Consider the following 18045-nt stretch of genomic DNA (forward strand, 5'->3'; position numbering starts at 1 on the left):
CTGTGGGTCAGGAGGGGGTGAAAATGTTCCTTCGGGATACTGTATACCCTGGGAATTCATTGCATTTTCCCTCCACCCTTTTGTGAGCGTTTACTCTCCATAGGGGCATCTCTCTTTGTGACATATTCTGACAGAGCATTCCATGGGGGGGGAAAATGCAGAATCTGCCCTCATTAATGATATTGCTTGGCCTCACACTTGTCCTCTGATCCAGCCGGTCAGTTGAATTGATGGCAAGAGAATTATAATGCCAAGCACACGTGGGTCTACCATCTGCTGGCTCAAGCCTGTAATTTAATTATATTCAACCCCTTTCTTCTTCTTCTTTTTTTTTTTTTTTTGTATGTGTGTTCTCCCCCACCGCTATTGAAGGAAACTCCAGAGAAGCTTAGTAAGCACAGGGGTTTAATATAAGACAGACATGTCAAACACAAGGCCCAGGGGCCGGATGCGGCCTGCGAAGTGGTTTCATGTGGCCCACGAAGCCATCCTGGAAACAGTGAGGGAACGGCCCCCACTGCCTTGGCCCTGGCCCAGGCCAGCCGGGAGCCAATGTACAATTTTGTGGTGACCATCTAGGCTGAAACGCAATTCAGTCTTAGCTCCACAAGACTGTCTGGAAACAGCAAGGGACCGGCCCCTGCCGTGTTGGCCCCGCCCCCTGGGTGCATGCTGAGGAGATGTCACCCTTTGTGAGGAATGAAGAAATAGACCGTGCCTTGGCACTTGCCTCGATCCCACCCCCTTCTGCCAGAGACCCTCAGATCTGTCCCACTCCTGCCGAGGCCCCCACAGGCACCTTTGAGGTAAATAATGTAGAGCTGGCCATGCCCACCCAGTAGGTCACACCTACTCCATCCACACCCACCCAGTAGGCTGCACCCATCCTGGCCACACCAACCCGGCCCTCTAAGGGCAACCGCAATGCTGATGTGGCCCTCAATGAAATTGAGTTTGATCCCCCTGGTATAAGAGGTAGATAAGGAAGAAATAAAGCTGACCAGCTAGAACTCAAAATCCAAGGCAACATTCTAGATGCCAAGCATGCTTTCTAGAAAAGAGCTGGCTAAGGAATCAAGAGTATAAAAGCAGAGGGTCTTCAGACTTGGCCCTTTTATGAGTTGTGGACTTCAACTCCCAGAATTCCTCAGCCAGCGTGCCTGGCTGAGGAATTCTGGGAGTTGAAGTCCACAAGTCATAAAAGGGCCAGGTTTGAAGACCCCTGGTATAAAAGAAGGATGCCATTGCACATGATTGGTGTTAATGTTGGCCTGGCTATTATTCTTACTGATTTCCTCCCCTCTTTGGGATCTTTCTCATAAATTGGGTTTGCGTCCACTTCTTGATGTTATCGGTGGCAAAAAGTCTCATATACATGATTTTCTTTGGATGTTGATAATGCACTACATTAAATGTCCATCCCTTTTCGTTTCCTTGCAGAGATTTCAAGAGCAAGAACGTACTTCTGAAGAATGACTTAACTGCCGTGCTTGCTGACTTCGGACTGGCTGTACGCTTTGAACCCGGGAAGCCTCCAGGAGATACTCATGGACAGGTAAACCTCCAGGTTAGCTTACACTACTTCATTTCGCAAACCTAATTTGGAAGGTGGGCGAAGATAAGACAAGATAAAACAAATCTAGTGCCTGGGTTCTGAATCTTGAAAAACAAGTCACAATTGTTGTATACACATGATAGTATACAATTTATCCTTTCCCAGCACCATTGTTATTCTGAACAGTCACTGAACGAGCAGTCAGGAAGTGACAATTACCTATATTCTTTAGGACGGTGGTGGCGAACCTATGGCATGGGTGCCAGAGGCGGCACTCAGAGCCCTCTCTGTGGGCACATGCGCTGTCGCCCCAGTCCTAGGCCTTCAGCTGGGTTTTATGAAACCTTTTTGCTTTAGGCCTCCACTGCCGTGTGCAAAAAAAAAAAAAAAAGGTTCAGTCAATTTCAACTTCTCGTGGGAAAAAAAAAGATCTTGCAAAGTTGGAATTGATTGATTGAACTTTTTAGTCCCACCAAGTCTGCCGTTACACCACAGCCACGCCCACCCAATTGGCCACACCCACCCAGCACTCAACGATGCATAAGTGGGTTTTGGGTTGCAGTTTGGGCACTCAGTCTCTAAAAGGTTCGCCATCACTGCTTTAGGAAGCATCAGCAAGTCAATTGATCTTGTCAAAATGATAGACAGCTCAGTGTCTGCCAATACAAGAGAATCTTCATAGCTCATGTTTGATCTGTGGGATCCCTGGTGCTCTTTGAGCTTGGTTGTTTTCTTGCAAGCGTTTCATTGCCCAACTAGGTAATGTCATCAGTGTTACTATCCAAGGGGGTCTTGGGGGGGAAACCATAGGACGGTGCTGTAGAGAACATTGGGTAGAATGGTCTGTGCCACAGAGTATGAGATCCTTGGGAAATAAAGCCGTGGAAACAACCTCTGACTTTCCCTGCTGGCTTCCCCATTGGCTTTGCTCACGGGAAGCCAGCAGGAGAGATTGCAATCATGTGACAATTGGCTCACTATAATGTCATAATTGCGAGCTAGACACCCGAGCACCAAGATCGTGAACCCATGATTGTGAGGACTCTGTGACAGCTGCAACTTCACAGACCAGTTGTAAGTACCCTCATTCGGCACCATATTAATTTTGAATGGTCATCGAACAATGGTCAAGGATTATCTGTAACCAATGTAATATCAACAACTATTGCTATTATTTCTGCTTTTTCCTCTCCTCCTTTTTATTGTTCTCTTTCACTCTCTCTCTCTCTCTCTCTCTCTCTCTCTTTTTAAAGAACCAGAGTTTGAAAGTATGGGAATCTCCTCTTCAGGTATAGTTCCAGTAACTGATTCCTGTGTCTATTATAGGTGGGAACTAGAAGATACATGGCTCCTGAGGTCCTGGAGGGAGCAATTAATTTCCAGAGAGATTCCTTCCTGAGAATTGATATGTATGCCATGGGTCTGGTATTGTGGGAGTTGGTTTCCAGAAGCACAGCAACTGACGGCAAGTTCCAATGTCCTTTTTCCATACTGTTCTCGCTTCCTCAGAAATTATGGATACTGTATGTCCAACCCATTTGGTGTTAGATTATGGAGATTTAGTTCAGAAAGATGTTGACTTGTAGCATATCAACACAATATACCGTATATGCCGGCGTATTAGGCGACCCGGCGTATAAGACGGCCCCCGTCTTTATAGCTGGGCCGCATTCCTAGAACGTCGTCTTATATGCCGGAAACTACCAGTATTTCCGGCGTATAAGACGACTCGGCGTATAAGACGACCCCCGTCTTTGGCGCCGATTTCAGCGTTCGCGGAAGTCGTCTTATACGCCGGCATTTACGGTATTTCTTAGCTTTAAAAAACAAAAAAAAAAATAAATGGAAAAAAAAAAACCCAGCTCAGGACAAAAATCCCTGTCCTCTGCAAATCTATCTCTTGTTCAAAAAGAACTAATAAGAATGCAGTAAGTAGTTCTTTAAGTAGCTGCCCAGAATTGGTTAGAAGATGGGCAGCTATGTAAATATTTTAATTAAATAAATAAACGTTACAGCTATCACTTGAGGAGGAAGCAAGGGGGATAAACAGGAAGGGAGGGAATCAGACCAAGAATCTGTTTTTATTGGCCCTACAGCGTTGCAAACTGAGTAGAGGACTAAACAATGCTGATTTCCAACACTAACTTCAAATAAATGATTCCATTTAAATAAGGAAATAAGTAATTAGTACATACACCTGTGAAGGTTACAGTTTAATACAGTTGTGGGAGGGGTACCAATTAGTCGGAGCTGCCTGTTGGTTCCAGTGATCTGTATTTGATAGCAATGTCTTCTCTTTTGCAAAAACAGGTCCAGTGGATGAGTACTTACTGCCTTTTGAAGAAGAAATCGGCCAGCACCCATCTCTTGAGGAGCTGCAGGAGATTGTGGTCCATAAGAAGATGCGCCCGGTGTTCAAGGACCATTGGCTTAAACACCCTGTAGGTCCTTCCTTGATGCTTACATTTTCCCCCCAAAATGTCCATGTGATTTAGTAGAAGGCAGTCCTCAACTTATGGCCACAATTGACCCCCCCTCCAGATTTCCAATGCTAAGAAAGACAGTTGTTCAGTGAGTTTTGCCCCGTTTTACAACCTTTCTCGCTACAGCTGTTAAGTGAATCACTGCAGTTGTTAGTAATGTGGTTGTTAAGTGAACCTGGCTTCCCCATCGACTTTGCTTGTCAGAAAGTCACAAAAGTTGATCACATGACCCCGGCAATGCTGTGACCGTCATAAATATGAATCAGTTGCCAGCATCCAAATTTTGAAAATCTGAACTTCTGACTGTCTTCCTCCCTATGGGCATGTGATTGTACTCTGGGCACTCAGCAACATGGTCACAATTGCAGCCATTTGCAGTGTCCCAAAACTTTTATGAGTTTTGCCAAAAAAAAAAAAAAAAAAAAACCCTGGCACTTAGGCGTTTTTTGGGGGGGGGGGCAAAACCGGACAATGGCCAACAATGTCTTTACTCAACAAGTAAGACATTTGCTTAGCAATCACAGCATTTGCCCTTATGTCTACCACATTTGTTTAACAAACACCACAAAAGAGATAGTAAAATCCAACCAGTCACATGACTTGACTCATTTTGTTACGCTGTTACGACTTAACAACTGTAATGAGGAAGCTGCATTGCGGCCGTACCACCAGTGCGACCTGTATATCTGGCCTCCTCAAGCTACATCGATCCACTTTGTCTTGCTAAATTCTTCTTTCCTTGGTCTTTCGGCACCCAGGGCATAGCCCAGCTGTGTGTTACCATTGAAGAATGCTGGGATCATGATGCGGAGGCCAGACTGTCAGCCGGTTGTGTGGAAGAGCGCGTTGCCCAGATTCGCAAATCAGCCAATGGTAGTACCCTCGACTGCCTTGTTTCCATCGTGACCTCTGTCACCAACGTAGATTTGCTGCCCAAAGAGTCAAGTATCTAAATCCTTGTTTGCCTTTTTTTCCCCCCCACTGGTCTCTTCAGACGCAGTGGATTTTTTTTTTCAAAAAAAAAAATTGCAGAATTCAACACACACACGCATACATATACATGAATGCAGCTGCTATTTTCTTGACTTTTCTTGCTATTGTTATTATTTGTTGTTGTGTTGTTGTTGTTGTTTTGACTGAATCAATTTACCAGCATATTGCTCTACTGTATTGAAAGAGAAAAAAAAAATTAAGAGAAAGACATCTCTCTGAAAGCATCCAGGTGCCGACTAATGAATGCAGTTACAGTGCAGGTACCTCAAAACCTCAGTGAACTCTCTTTGTTTCCTTTATTAACCTATTTTCTCTTCTAACTAACCTGCAATTTTTACACCAAATATCAGTGATAACAAGAAAACAACCTACTCATCTTCTTATACATGCTGCAAAATCAAGACTGTTCCATGAGATCATACCTCTCAAAAAAACGGATTCCCCGCCCCCCTCTACTATTTTTCCTTTTCTTGCTTTTCTATTTTAGACAGTGAGCTTAAAAAAGAAAAAAGCAGATGTGTCTTTTACGGGTCTAACGGGTGTTGCCGTGTTTGTGGGGGGGGGGAGTGATTGCGTCGAGAATATTAATTGATAATGGTAGAACCGAAGACAAGAAGTTGAAGGCTGGGTGGGGAAGAGACGGTGGACTATTGCAGCATTTGGAGAAACAGTGGCTAAAGAGTTACTTCTCAGGAAAACAGTTAATGAGAGGATGGGCAAGTTTTGAGGCAGACTATTAAAACTCCTGCAACATGCAGAAAAAGTTGGGTCACAAAATCACTGATACAAATGGTTTCTTAAAAATCTCAGGCTTGAGAAATGTTAAGTGAAATCAACCCTTTCTATTACATTTATAAGTTCAGAGAATGAGGTCTTAGGATTCAACAACAGGACAGCGTTACAGCCCTAAGCAATTTTTCTGCCATTGTAATACCAAAAAAAATAAAAATAAAATACAGAAGACAACAAGCGTCTGACCTGGAGCTTTAAAAAAAAAAAAAGCCCAGTGTATCCAGTTATGTATTGGCATTCGGTATTCGATGTCATTCATGATGTGAAACAGCCTTTCTTTGAAGACTCATTGAAATCAGAAAAACTTACTTCCAAGTAAATGTAGCCAGGACTAATAAATTTCAATTTCACTCTTAGATCTTAACATCTGCAGGGCAAATGTCAAGGCTGTTTAGCTGCTATGACTTGTCAAGAATTTTAAAGGGAGATAATGATTCCCCATTAAGGACACATAGAAACGCCATCCCCAATTGTCCCTGAGACTTCATGGGAATGTATGTGTGCATATTGAAAAAAAAAAAATCAAGATGGCAGCTGTGATCATGGCCATCTTAACTTTTTTGACACCTTCTCTGTCCATGTCTCCATAGTCCTTTGGCAAAAGTACTAGCGGTTGAATACAGTTGAATACAGTTGTCTATCTTTCTTTGATTTATGATAAGGGATAGGTATAGTTTAGGCCAATGTTTCTCAAACTTGGCAACTCACATCTTTTTAAGAGTTCTGTTTCTAAGTATACTTTTACACTTTATACACAAATTCCTTTGCTTTCAACATAGTTCATAGCTAGTTGAAATTGATGGGTTTGATTTTTCTTGATTCTTCATTCTCTGAAGACTGTCACCCAACTTTTTCGTCTTAACAGTGGTGCATATTTTCAATATACTTAATTCTACTACGCCATATAAAATCCGCTCTAGTCAGTGAATACTCCTAATGCTGCCAATATAACATTTAAATATTTTTTTAACTTGCAAGACATGCAATGATTTATAAAAGAAATAAACTTAGAATACACATACACATGAAGTGGCTTTTGAGGTTCTAAACTAAAAAAAAAAAAAACCTTCATGACCACAGACCACCTCAAACCAGAAATACCTCAAAATTTTCTACTTGTATGAGTTTTATTATATATTTTGTTAGTTGTGTTATCTTGGAGTATGTAAATTTTAATGTAAGTTGGCTTTTATGAAAAGGGAGTTTTAAAAAAAGAAGAAAAAAGAAAAAAATTCCCCAATCTTTTAGAAAATGCTACCACTTCTTTTCTTTTTTCTTTCTATAAAGCACCATTGTAAATAAGTGTAAACAATTATAGAGGAATTGGCTATACAAGATTCCTGGACATATTCACCATTACTTGTGAAGGCTTGTTTCCATTTTTAAAAATTTTGGTGGGAATAGTAGGAGCACAAGTTGTTTTAATAAAGAATTATTAGTACAGCATTTCCTTTATGAAATATTTCCTCCGGGAGATGCTAGTCCATGAATGAAAATTATTTTCTTTAGATTTGTTATTCAGCTATTGGTTGACTGATACCCAGTTAACACAATACAAATGATCATTCAGTAAAAACACAAAGGTTGCAATGCAATTCCTTTTCCCCAAGGCATTTTAATTAACTGTAGAAGAATCTCAGAGAAGCTTTTCTAACAAATAAAGAACAGCAAAAAGGAAACTAATCTTGCCAAATGGGCATGTGGAAGCAGAGGTGCCCAAAATAAACTGCCTTTTTGGTTTTGTAAGACAAGAGGAGAGAGTTGCTTTTGACTGCTTGTGAATGTGCAAAAAATAAATAAATATATATAGTAGTTTCACTCTGCATGCTTCTGTAACTATTTCAAGGGAGGGAAGAACTGAAATTCGAGATTTTATCCTTTTCTTGAGAAACAGCTGCTTCCCTAATAAGGAAGCAGAAATATTGATGCTTCTTCTCTTTGCTCAGTGCTTGAATATCTAAACTATTTAAGGTAACCATGAGCAACCCTGGACTTAACTGAAATACGTTAGGTTTGCTTTTGCATAAGTTAAAATTAATTGAGGAAGATGAGCTAATTTATTACTTCAAAAATGCAGACACCTTTCCTGTACTTCGGGAGTGGGTTTCTGTTAGGGAACAAGTGGTGGCATGTATGCCCTAATGTACATATTTGTCTCAGGTGTCCTGCAACCTGTACATAATGGCAGCATTTGCAGAATTACATCACTATGCAGATGTCATTTTGGTGTCATTGCAGCTTCTGCAGGCGCCATGAACGTCTTGGGGATTTATTCAACATTTGTCAGTGACTAGTATCTTAAAGACCAATTTTGCATACGATTGACTAAACAGGATGATAGTTTCATTGGTCATGGATTGTACATTTTTTTCCAGAATAGACTTTCATCACTCTTCGCTCTGTTTTATATCAAGATTAAGTATCTGATTGATTCAGCACTGACTCTATTTAAAAAAAATCTTAAGAGTCAGCGATTTAATGCATTGAGAATATACAAGATGGGTGGAAAGCGGTTGGCGCATTTGCTCTGCAAAGCCTCAACCCACTGTGCAGAACCCAAACTAAGACAATTTGTGACCCACCATGTACTGTGACTTGCCAAGTTATTAGCAACTCCTTTGATTTTTACAGTCTCAATGTAAGTGATTTTTTGAGCAGAGACTATAATTTTACACAGGGGAGTAGCAGGCTGTATTCGGAAGGCCACCAATTATGAGGCCTCAACAAAGTTTTAATTTATGTCTTTTTGAATGATCATATTGCCCTTAAAAACAGAGGCTTCAGAAAAAACAAAGTGAAGGAAAATAGATCCATTAGGATGAAATAAACCTTGACATCTATATGTCACTAACAGTCAAGGTGTGTGGTTAGCAGTGAGAAAGATTCACTGTTATTATTGCTGTGTTGCTTCAAGTATGCTTTTTCCTGTTTTGCAGCATTATTCCTATAATGGTTAAAATAAGCTTGGTACAGCAGTTGCTTTGCTTTTCCAAGAAACAAAGTTTCGAGAAGCTTTAAGTATTGATAGAAAGTGCCATATAGAGGTTGTTTTTGTGTTTTGTTCATTAGGAGTGTTCTTAGTCGTTCCTGCATAAAGAGAGAAGCATATCTGTGTTATATTCATCCCCATCATACGGGTTGAGTCAAACCTAATTTTACGCCAGATTGATTTCTTCTTACTTACATTTCCTTGCTACAGATCATTGCCAGTTGCTTTGGTTAGCTGTGATTCAAATGTGAACATATACATATTTCTTAGCTAATATATGTTGTCCATATCTTTTTTTTGTTAGCTTCTTGGATTCTCAGCCTTCCCATATGTGGTACCCATCTCCTAGAATTCCCACACTGCATGGCCAAAACTGCTGTTGGCTCAAAATTCTTCAATCCAGACCCATCTGGCAGACTCCAGGTGGAAAAAGGTTAGCCTATAGCATCTCTGGTGTCTGACAGTCACATTTACCTATTAATGATGCAGTTTTCCTGTTGTGTAATTGCATTTTTTCCTAAACAGCGCATCTCTTTAATCTTCCTGGCCTTCAGTTGGTCTCATATATTTAATGTTAAGAAGGTTCTTGATATAGCAATAAGGGAACTCAATCACAAGTATAGCTATGCACGAGAGGAAAAAAAATATTTTCAAATAAGATTTGGTCTACATAGAACTATGCCAATTACCGTAAGTAGTGGTGGTTTGAATATATTTCATTTGCTGAAATAGGGACCATTTTTTTAAAAAAAAACAAGGCTGTCCTTTACATAACAAGTGAGATTTTCTCTCGAGTAAAGGGGGGGGGGATTTATAGAGTTACAGCTCAAAGCTTACTTCATTTTATACTGTATTCACTCATCACATTAAGCCACAATGGAATTGGAGAAATATGTTTAGTGTGCGAATCATGAAATTGTCCAATCCATGTCCAATTTTTTTTAAAAAAAGTTTACTGCAATTAAGATGTTTGTTCAGCCTGTCCACATAGCTATTTTTATTCTTTCTTTGGTACAGGGCAACTTAAAATAAAATCAATAGGCAAATAAAGAATCTATGCCACTTTTTCATCCTAGTAAAGAGACACTGCCAAGTTTGAATTCTTATCTAAAAGCAAAAAAAAATTTTTTTTTAAAGAAATAAAGCACATTATATTTAGAGCCCTTAGTGTTATGCAACATTTTCATGATTATCCAAGACATACAGGGTTTCCTCATTTTTCAGTACAAGTGATTCTGTTTCACAATGTTAGCAATAGTGATAGGATAAAAACATTTGAAACTTGATTTTGACATTGATTAGTAATGGAAAAGCTAATTATGTTTACCACTGCCCCGGTTCAGATACAGTGATATATCAAGATTAGCAACAAAATGTGAGAAGTGGAGAAAATCATATAAGTGTGAGTTTTAATTTGGTTCTCCCAAATTCTTAATCATGATAATGTTTGGAAAATGTTCTGCCAATTGAATTAAGTCAGGATTTGCTAAGGCAATATGCATGAGATAGAATTCCCTGTAGATGTGTTTTGGCTTTTTATATCTCAAGGTAGCGATTTATTTTTATAGATATCTGAATTTTTGATTCAGGGATACATTCCTACATTAAACATATTTTTAAATATATGCTGAGAATTCCAGAATGATCAGCCACATAATAATTGTTTTGAGAGCCCATAGCCACTTGGTAACAGTTTTCCTACATTAAAATCTAATAACCTATGTAGGAATCCACGTTCTGTAAGAGAAATCACTTGGGCCTTTCTTATGCTATATTTGGCTGGCTTGGTAGGAGACAGGGAAAGATATGCCATTGCTGTCTTCTAGCACTGTGGGGTATAAACCTCATATTGTGGTGCCATTTTATCTATCAGTAATGTACGCTGATGTGAGCTATATGAAGTAGAAATCTTAGGCAGTTCAGCAAAAAGCTTAAATCAATTTAATGGTTTAAAACATATATGTACTAGTGTGAATGTGTTCTCCTTAATCTTTTCAGTAGCTTCTATTTTATGCATTTCTACTTTTTCTAGAGATGAATCTATTGCCAGACAATGGCACAAAATATAGGTCCACCACTTAATAGTTGTTTCAGTGTTCATTAATTAATAAGAGGTTTTCAGTGAATTTTCTAAAATCTGTAAGGTCTATGTGCTCTTTCTGAATATTTTTAGAGATCTGAGACTTGAGTTTAGTGTCCCTTAGTCCTAAACACAGCTGGCTATTTAAGTGGACAGATTGACAAGGGAGTTACCATTTCAGGGCGGATAGTTATGAATTCTAATGCTTTTTTATTTGTGCCTTCATTTATTTTAATGCAAAGCAACTGCTGTAAACTCTTAAACTTTTTTTTTCAGTGAGGGTTAAGACAAAGTGAGGCTTAGAAGCTAGAAGCTCCTTTTTATAACTTTCTTATTTCTGGGTTTGATTTTTCATCCAATCTATTTGAGGATCTATCATCCTCAAATTTCACATTAATTCAATATTTCTTTCTGGATACTTTTTAACAATGTAGCAGCATTTGCAAACAGGAAATCATTCTATAAAATGAAGAAATTTGAGGGAGAGGGGAATCGAACTGTTCCTCAAGGAGTAAACATGGAAAAATAAGCTGGTGGTTATTTCCCACAAATATTTATCTAACAGGCTGTTTTGTCAAATACACAATTTTCTTGGATTTATGTAGTGGCAAGAAAAAAATGCTTCTTTTCTATAGTATTTGGATTTTTACTGTTTCAGTTTTGTATTAGGTTAAATTTCCTGATTATCTTGACAACTTTTGCTTTCTGCTTCTAATAGCAAACAGGTACCGAAGGATATCACGAGAGGATAATTGTTTGGGGAAGGGATGTAACAGACTGAGCACATGATTTATTTACTGAGCCCTTTAGAAAAGACTGGTTCCCATTACTTTGTTACAGCAAAATAGAACATTACCATTTTCTCTGGAATAAAATTCTGTAGCATTAATTTCACTAATCTTGACTTGGTAGGGAACTGCACTTTTTAAAAAATCTATTTATATATTCCCATAACTTTCATCGCTGGTCATCAATATATTAAAATCTTCTCATCAAAATTCCAGGTTTGGTGGTACAACATAAATTAATTTTCACGTGTATTTTTCTTTTTAAACATATAAGTACATCGATTATTCATAATTTTTCTGGTGATGAGAGGAAAACATCCTCTCTACAAAAGCTACTTTCCATATTAATTTATATTGTTGGACACATCAAAGTGATTACTATTCTTCATCTCCAGTGCTATGCCCTACATTTACAAAATGCCAAGGGCCTTCGTCTTGCTGCTGTCCACATTTTAAAATGCAAATGGAACTGTACAGTTTTTCACCTATGAATATCTGTTGTCCCTAAGTTTGATGACTTTTTTAATGTAAAGTCAACCTAAGTACAGTTTGGTAATTCTTATGGAAAGAGCTTTCTGTATTACTTAGTAGCATTAGATTTTTACACTAAAAGTTGAAGAACAAAAATTGGAAGGAAAACAAGACAAAACAAAAATCCCTAATTTAATCCAAATATTTGGTGGTGGTTCATTTAAATTGTGAGGTTTATTCAAGGAAACCAGATAAAGATCTTAAAATTACCTTAACATAGTGAAATGTTAAATCAATTTTATGATGAATAATTGCATCTTACTAATAAATTATATTATCTGGTCTAAGCAGGAGTTTGCTGGCTTCTTCAAAATTTTCAGTTTTGGGTTCCTGACAAATTTCAGAAATAAGAATTAATTTAGGAAACGCTAAATGCAGAAAGCTCTATCAAATCTTGAAATAATTCAAAAGATATCAGTCCTTGGCTCATATTCCAATGTACTGTTTGTATACCAAGATATGTGAAATGTAAATATTGTAAGTTATATTTCACTCTTGTAGCTAAAAAAAAAAAAGAATGTAGATCAGAGATAGCTTGTACTACTGAGTTAACAAAACATAAGTATCCACTTAAAAGAAAGAGATTTAAACAGAGGAGCTCATAGCTGTAACCCCTTTTGAACTGAAAAAGTGTGCTGATTTTTATATATATATATATTATATTATATTATATATAAATATAGATATCATATGTAAGATGGCCTAAAGAAGACATTCACTGTACTGCAGCTCTTAAATGGAAATGTTTTGAAGCATTGTATCCTAATTCATGCATTTGCAATAGATCTTTGTTTCTTTTTACTGTTGTATTTTAGAAATGAGTCTCATGTTTGAAAATTAGATCTGCCAGTTTGGGTATCGCTGCTTCAAATACAGGGTACCCAAATAAAACAGTATGAATGTAGTATTTTTGCCTTGTGTGAAGCAGTTCCACTCCAGCAAATAGGGGGTGGAAATGTAGAAAGAACTATTTCAAAGTTTATCTTTTTCGTATATGAAAATAAACATTAAATGGCAAATTATCCATCTGTTTTGTGGTTTTTTTTTATTCTAATTGTATTCTTTTTCATAAAAGACAGATTTTGCAGTTCAGTAATAGGCTAGTTTGGTAAATCAACTATACGATACTTAATTTGTATAGCTGTTTCATTTATTCTAATTCCTGTAACCATTGTTATCCATTGATCAGTATTACTATACACTTGGAACGTAAGCATTTTACAGTTTGAATGGAAGATAATTGGGAAAATTTATGGTGGACAGAACAATTGATAAGAATGCATTTATAATGTTGCAAAGAAATTCTGCAGGGAATGCGGAAAGCCCCAACTTCTAAAGTGGGCTTCCTTATACTCTTAAGAGGACACTGTTGTACAAATGATTATGTGTACCAAAACATAACACTCATTATTCATTTTCACTTTTTAGGTAGTTCACATTTAGCAACTATAGTTGGGGCCAGTAACTTGCTTGTTAAGCAAAATGGTCACTGAATGAAAAATGCTAATCAACTAATTAAGATTACAGAACTGAGTTTGTTAACTTGCAGTAAACACTTGTTAGGACCTGCTCCACTTTTGGAGAAAAAGAACTCAGGAAGATATAGCTTGCTTAGGCAATCTCTCCACCAATAAAAGAGAATATTTGTAGCTCAGGGGTGACATGAAGGGTCCTTGGTGCTCTCTGAGCTTGCTTGTTTTCTTGCAGACATTTCGTTACCCAAACTAGTTAACACTCCTTACTAGCACTAATGATGTTACCTAGTTTGGGTAATGAAATGTCTGCAAGAAAACAAGCAAGCTCAGAGAGCACCAAGAATTTCTCCACTCTGAAAGGGAGGGAGAGAAAAGGGTCAGGCACAGAACATACTGACTATAATGGTGATGATGGGACTGAGGGACACTGCAAGAGTAAATGCAGGCACTGGTTGCGAAGGTACTTTTTCATCACCATTGTAAACTCAGATGGTCACTATATGAGGCAGTCACTAGTCACAGACATGGTGAATTGTATGAAACTACTGCCTGGGATGGTCAATCAATATTTCTTTCTAATGACTGCAGAACAAATTCTTGTCTGGTGAGAATAGAAATATAAGCTCAATTAAACATATTTTTTAATGACAAAAAAGGAAAACAAGATAAAAATAGCCCACTTGGCTTTTGGGGGGGCAATTTCTACTATTACTAATTTCATGGGAAATACCTCATAGCTTTTAAAGTGTAAAGATAATTAATCAGATGTACTTGAACATTGGCACTCAAAGATCAATACATTTAACGTGGCAGAATTTTAACATGATTACATTCCATTTCTATCAGATGAATAAAAAATGCTTGATAAATACATAAGTGGGCAAGTCAAATTGCACATATGAAAGAAGGTTGTAAACAGTTAAAAAACAGTGACGTTCAAACATTACACGCTAATCAAATTTCACAACTGAGATGCACATAAAGGTAACAAATATCCATTTAGAACAGTAGTGCTTGGCAATTGCTACATTTCACCTTTAATTGAAAACCTTTCACATTTTATTGCTACTTACCAGTTCCTAATTTTTTTTCTCATCCATGCAATCAATTATTTGATGTTTATTTTCATGAGAGTACAATTAAACATAAAAAGCAACTATGTGGACCTATCACCTACAGTACCTATATATTCTTTTAAAAGAGAAATACCAGGGAAGTGCAAATCCAACCATGTTTAATACAATGAATTCTACTTGAAAAATATTTTTGCTACACTAAACCCATGGGTGGGGCATGAGGTGTAACAAAAGTCAGGGTAGAGGTAGCTATTGTGATAATTGCACATAAGTATGACACAATTGAGACTAGATTTCCGTTGCCAAGCAAGACATTTGTGAAATGATTTTTGCCCAATTTTTTTTTGCAACAGTTGTTAAACTACTGCACTTGTTAAGTGAAACACACAGTTATTGAATGGCTTTCTCTATTGATCTTGCTTATTGGAAGCCAACTGGGAAGGTTGCAAATAGTGATCATGTGACCTGAGAAGCTGCAACTATCATAAATACATGCTGGTTGCCAGGTGCCCAAATTTTGACAATGAAACAGTGGAGAATGCTGCAGTGGTCATAAGTGTGAGGACTGGTTATAAGTCATTTTTTGAGTGCCATTGAAACTTCAAAATCACTAAACGAATGGTTTTAAGTAGAGGATCATCTGAATGTGCAGTTGACTGAGGTTGGGGGTCATCTAGTCCAGCCCTCTGCTCAGGCATTAGTGTCACAACTACTATCTTGTCTTGATGCCTTCTCTATAGATAACACTAGTTGAACCTCAAATACTTCTTAAAAAGGGCTTCCTTGCAAAATTAAATTGGTATTGAGTTCACAACTAAGCCATGTGGAGCTGGTATAGTTTTGTCTTAATGTATGGAATGAAGCTCTTGGGATTTACAAACAATCAATTATAGGTTTATGAGTCCAGCCAACTTCACACAGAATAGGAGAAGAAAAACTACCTCTGCTATGTAAGACAACAAAGACACCCTCAAATTGAGCTTGACTCCTGGTGACATTTTATGCAAACAACATAGACATGGTTTAAGACACGTCGTTTTCAGGGTTTTCCCTTCTTTTCTATGGCCACAATTTCCTGGTAGTTGATCTCCCATCTCAGAAAAAATAAAATAAAGCACTCCAAGTTGCTTAGTTTCAGAGTCCATCTAGGACTAGGTTGAATGAGATGCGTTATCTGCTGATACTAAAGGCTCCTTTAAATTCAGCTCAAATCAGGATGATTTCATGGATGCAGTCATGTTTTTTGTTGTTGTTGTTGTTCACTACGACACAGAAATGGTCTGTTTGTGATAGCAGTTCAAGTTCAGTCCAGACTACAAACTGGGATGTCCCAGTGGTCCCCCATCAAGATATTGCCCTGTCTGCTCTGTGGCTTTATTTTCATGCCTCTTGGCCAAATTTCAGGGAGTTACAAGGATGTTATGCACACACTCCTGAGCAGACCTGGGCATTTTAAGGACTGCTAGCCATATTTGGCCCCTTGGTTATCTTTGTTAAGCCCACCACAGCAATGGGACAAAGGGTGGTGGCAGCAGCCCTCCACAACAGTTCATTTCTCATGTGGTCCCTTGAGAACAATAACTGCCCATCCATTCAGTTCTGATATAAAAAAAAGATGTTGAGACTCTAGAAAGCATGCAGAGAAGAGCAACAAACATGATCAGGGGACTCGAGGCTAAAATATATGAAGAGTGGTTGCAGGAATTGGGGATGTCTAGTGTAAGGTGACCAACTTTTTTACAATGAAAAGGAGGACACAAATGAAGAAAAAAAATATCGTATATAAAAGAAACATTCATTGCAACAATAATACAGAATACACTATAATATGATAAATGCATAGTGGGCCTGGCGGCTCCCAAAGTACCAGCCGCGCCAGCTCCAGCCCCAGGGGGCAGCCTGCCGTTGACACACCCTGCCTGCAGCTGCCCCGACAGTACCACCGCCCACCCTGCGCATCCCCGTGTACAGTGGGCCCCGCGACTCCCACAGCACAGGGGGCAGCCGGTCACCGCCACACCCCTGCCCGCAGCAGCCCCACTGCCCCTGCCTCTTGCGCCTGCAGCCATTATTGCCCTAGCAATGCCAAAGATCAAGAGAAAGTTACCATGGTGTCGCTGCTCCAGTCTCCTCCAGGTGTCTTCGGGACTAATTCAGAGATGGTGTAGTTGGGTAGCAGGGAGGAGTGCAAAGTTCCTGCCAATTTGCCTTCGCTGCAGACAACTTGATGTGCAAAGTTTGCCGGCTGCGCTCAACAGCAATTTGGCATGCTCAACAGCAATTCCTATTGGCTTTCGAAAGCCAATAGTGGGAGTAGCACAGCTCATGCAAAAGTTGAAAAAAAGCCATCAAAAAAAGGTGCCGGAATGCCATTCTGAGCGTTCTATGAGGGGGAAAAAGCCCTGCAGATTAGTCTTCAAATATCGAAAAGGAGGACATGAAGGAGGACACTTTTTGAGGGAGGACAGAACTCACAAAAGGAGGACTGTCCTCCCTAAAGGAGGACGGTTGGTCACCTTAGGACTCTAGTGAAGAGGACTAGGGATGACATGGTAGCAGTGTTCCAATATTTCAGGGGCTGCCACAAAGAAGAGGGAGTCAAGCTATTCTCCAAAGCGCCTGAAGGCAGCATAAGAAGTAAGGGTTATCTTATCAAGGAGAGATCCAACCTAGAACCAAGGAGAAACTTTCTGACAATGAGAACAATGATTTGGGAACAGATTGTCTCCAGAAGTTGTTGGTGCTCCATCACTGGAGGCTGTTAAAAAGCAATTGGACAGTGATTTGTCTAAAATGACAATAGGGTCTCCTGCTTGAGCAAGGGCTTGGACTAGAATAGGGGATCTCCAACTTGTGGGCTATGGGGGATTGCAACCAGGCTACGGAAATGGCTGGAAGCACACATATGCGCATTTTCACTTGGATGAACAGTTAACGTGCGTCCATTTGCATGAGTGGCAGGCATGCATGCACTCTGCTCATGCAAATGGAGTTGTGCATACTTGCTGGCCACTCTCATGAAACCATCCCTTCTCCCCTCCCTGGCCAATCCACAAAGCTGTTAATGTTATGAAATTGGGGACTAAAAGCCCTCCGAGGCCCCCCCCCCGTCCAACTCTTAATCCATTAATTACTTATGACCCCTGCTCTTGAAACTGTGCCCTACAGGTAGTCCTTGAATTACAAAGACAGTGGAGTCCAAAATTTATGTTGCTTAGTGAGACCTTTAATTTTTGTCCCACTTTACAACTTTCACTGCATTTGTTAAGTTAGTGACACAATT

General features: G+C 39.0%; 1 protein-coding gene across 6 annotated transcripts in view; it reads left to right on the forward strand.

Annotated features, from left to right (window-relative positions):
* The window catches only part of ACVR2B (activin A receptor type 2B), a 76442-nt gene extending 63209 nt beyond the window's left edge, over window positions 1-13233 (forward strand). For 2 of the 6 annotated variants that reach the window (XM_039334192.1, XM_039334190.1), the window contains 6 exons: window positions 1441-1567; window positions 2882-3020; window positions 3866-3996; window positions 4797-4983; window positions 9117-9245; window positions 11611-13233. In XM_039334192.1, coding sequence (XP_039190126.1) covers window positions 1441-1567; window positions 2882-3020; window positions 3866-3996; window positions 4797-4983; window positions 9117-9245; window positions 11611-11681 — 784 coding nt within the window. In that variant the 3' untranslated portion in view covers window positions 11682-13233. Of the gene's footprint in view, window positions 1-1440; window positions 1568-2881; window positions 3021-3865; window positions 3997-4796; window positions 6922-9116; window positions 9246-11610 lie in introns of those variants that run through there. The other 4 variants (XM_039334195.1, XM_039334194.1, XM_039334191.1 and 1 more) reach the window with 3 other exon arrangements.
* The last annotated feature ends 4812 nt before the right edge of the window (window positions 13234-18045 follow it).

Source organism: Crotalus tigris, unplaced genomic scaffold (genome assembly GCF_016545835.1).
Source record: "Crotalus tigris isolate CLP2741 ecotype Arizona unplaced genomic scaffold, ASM1654583v1 scf7180000017628.32516253702:7417878, whole genome shotgun sequence".
Lineage (NCBI taxonomy): Eukaryota > Metazoa > Chordata > Lepidosauria > Squamata > Viperidae > Crotalus > Crotalus tigris.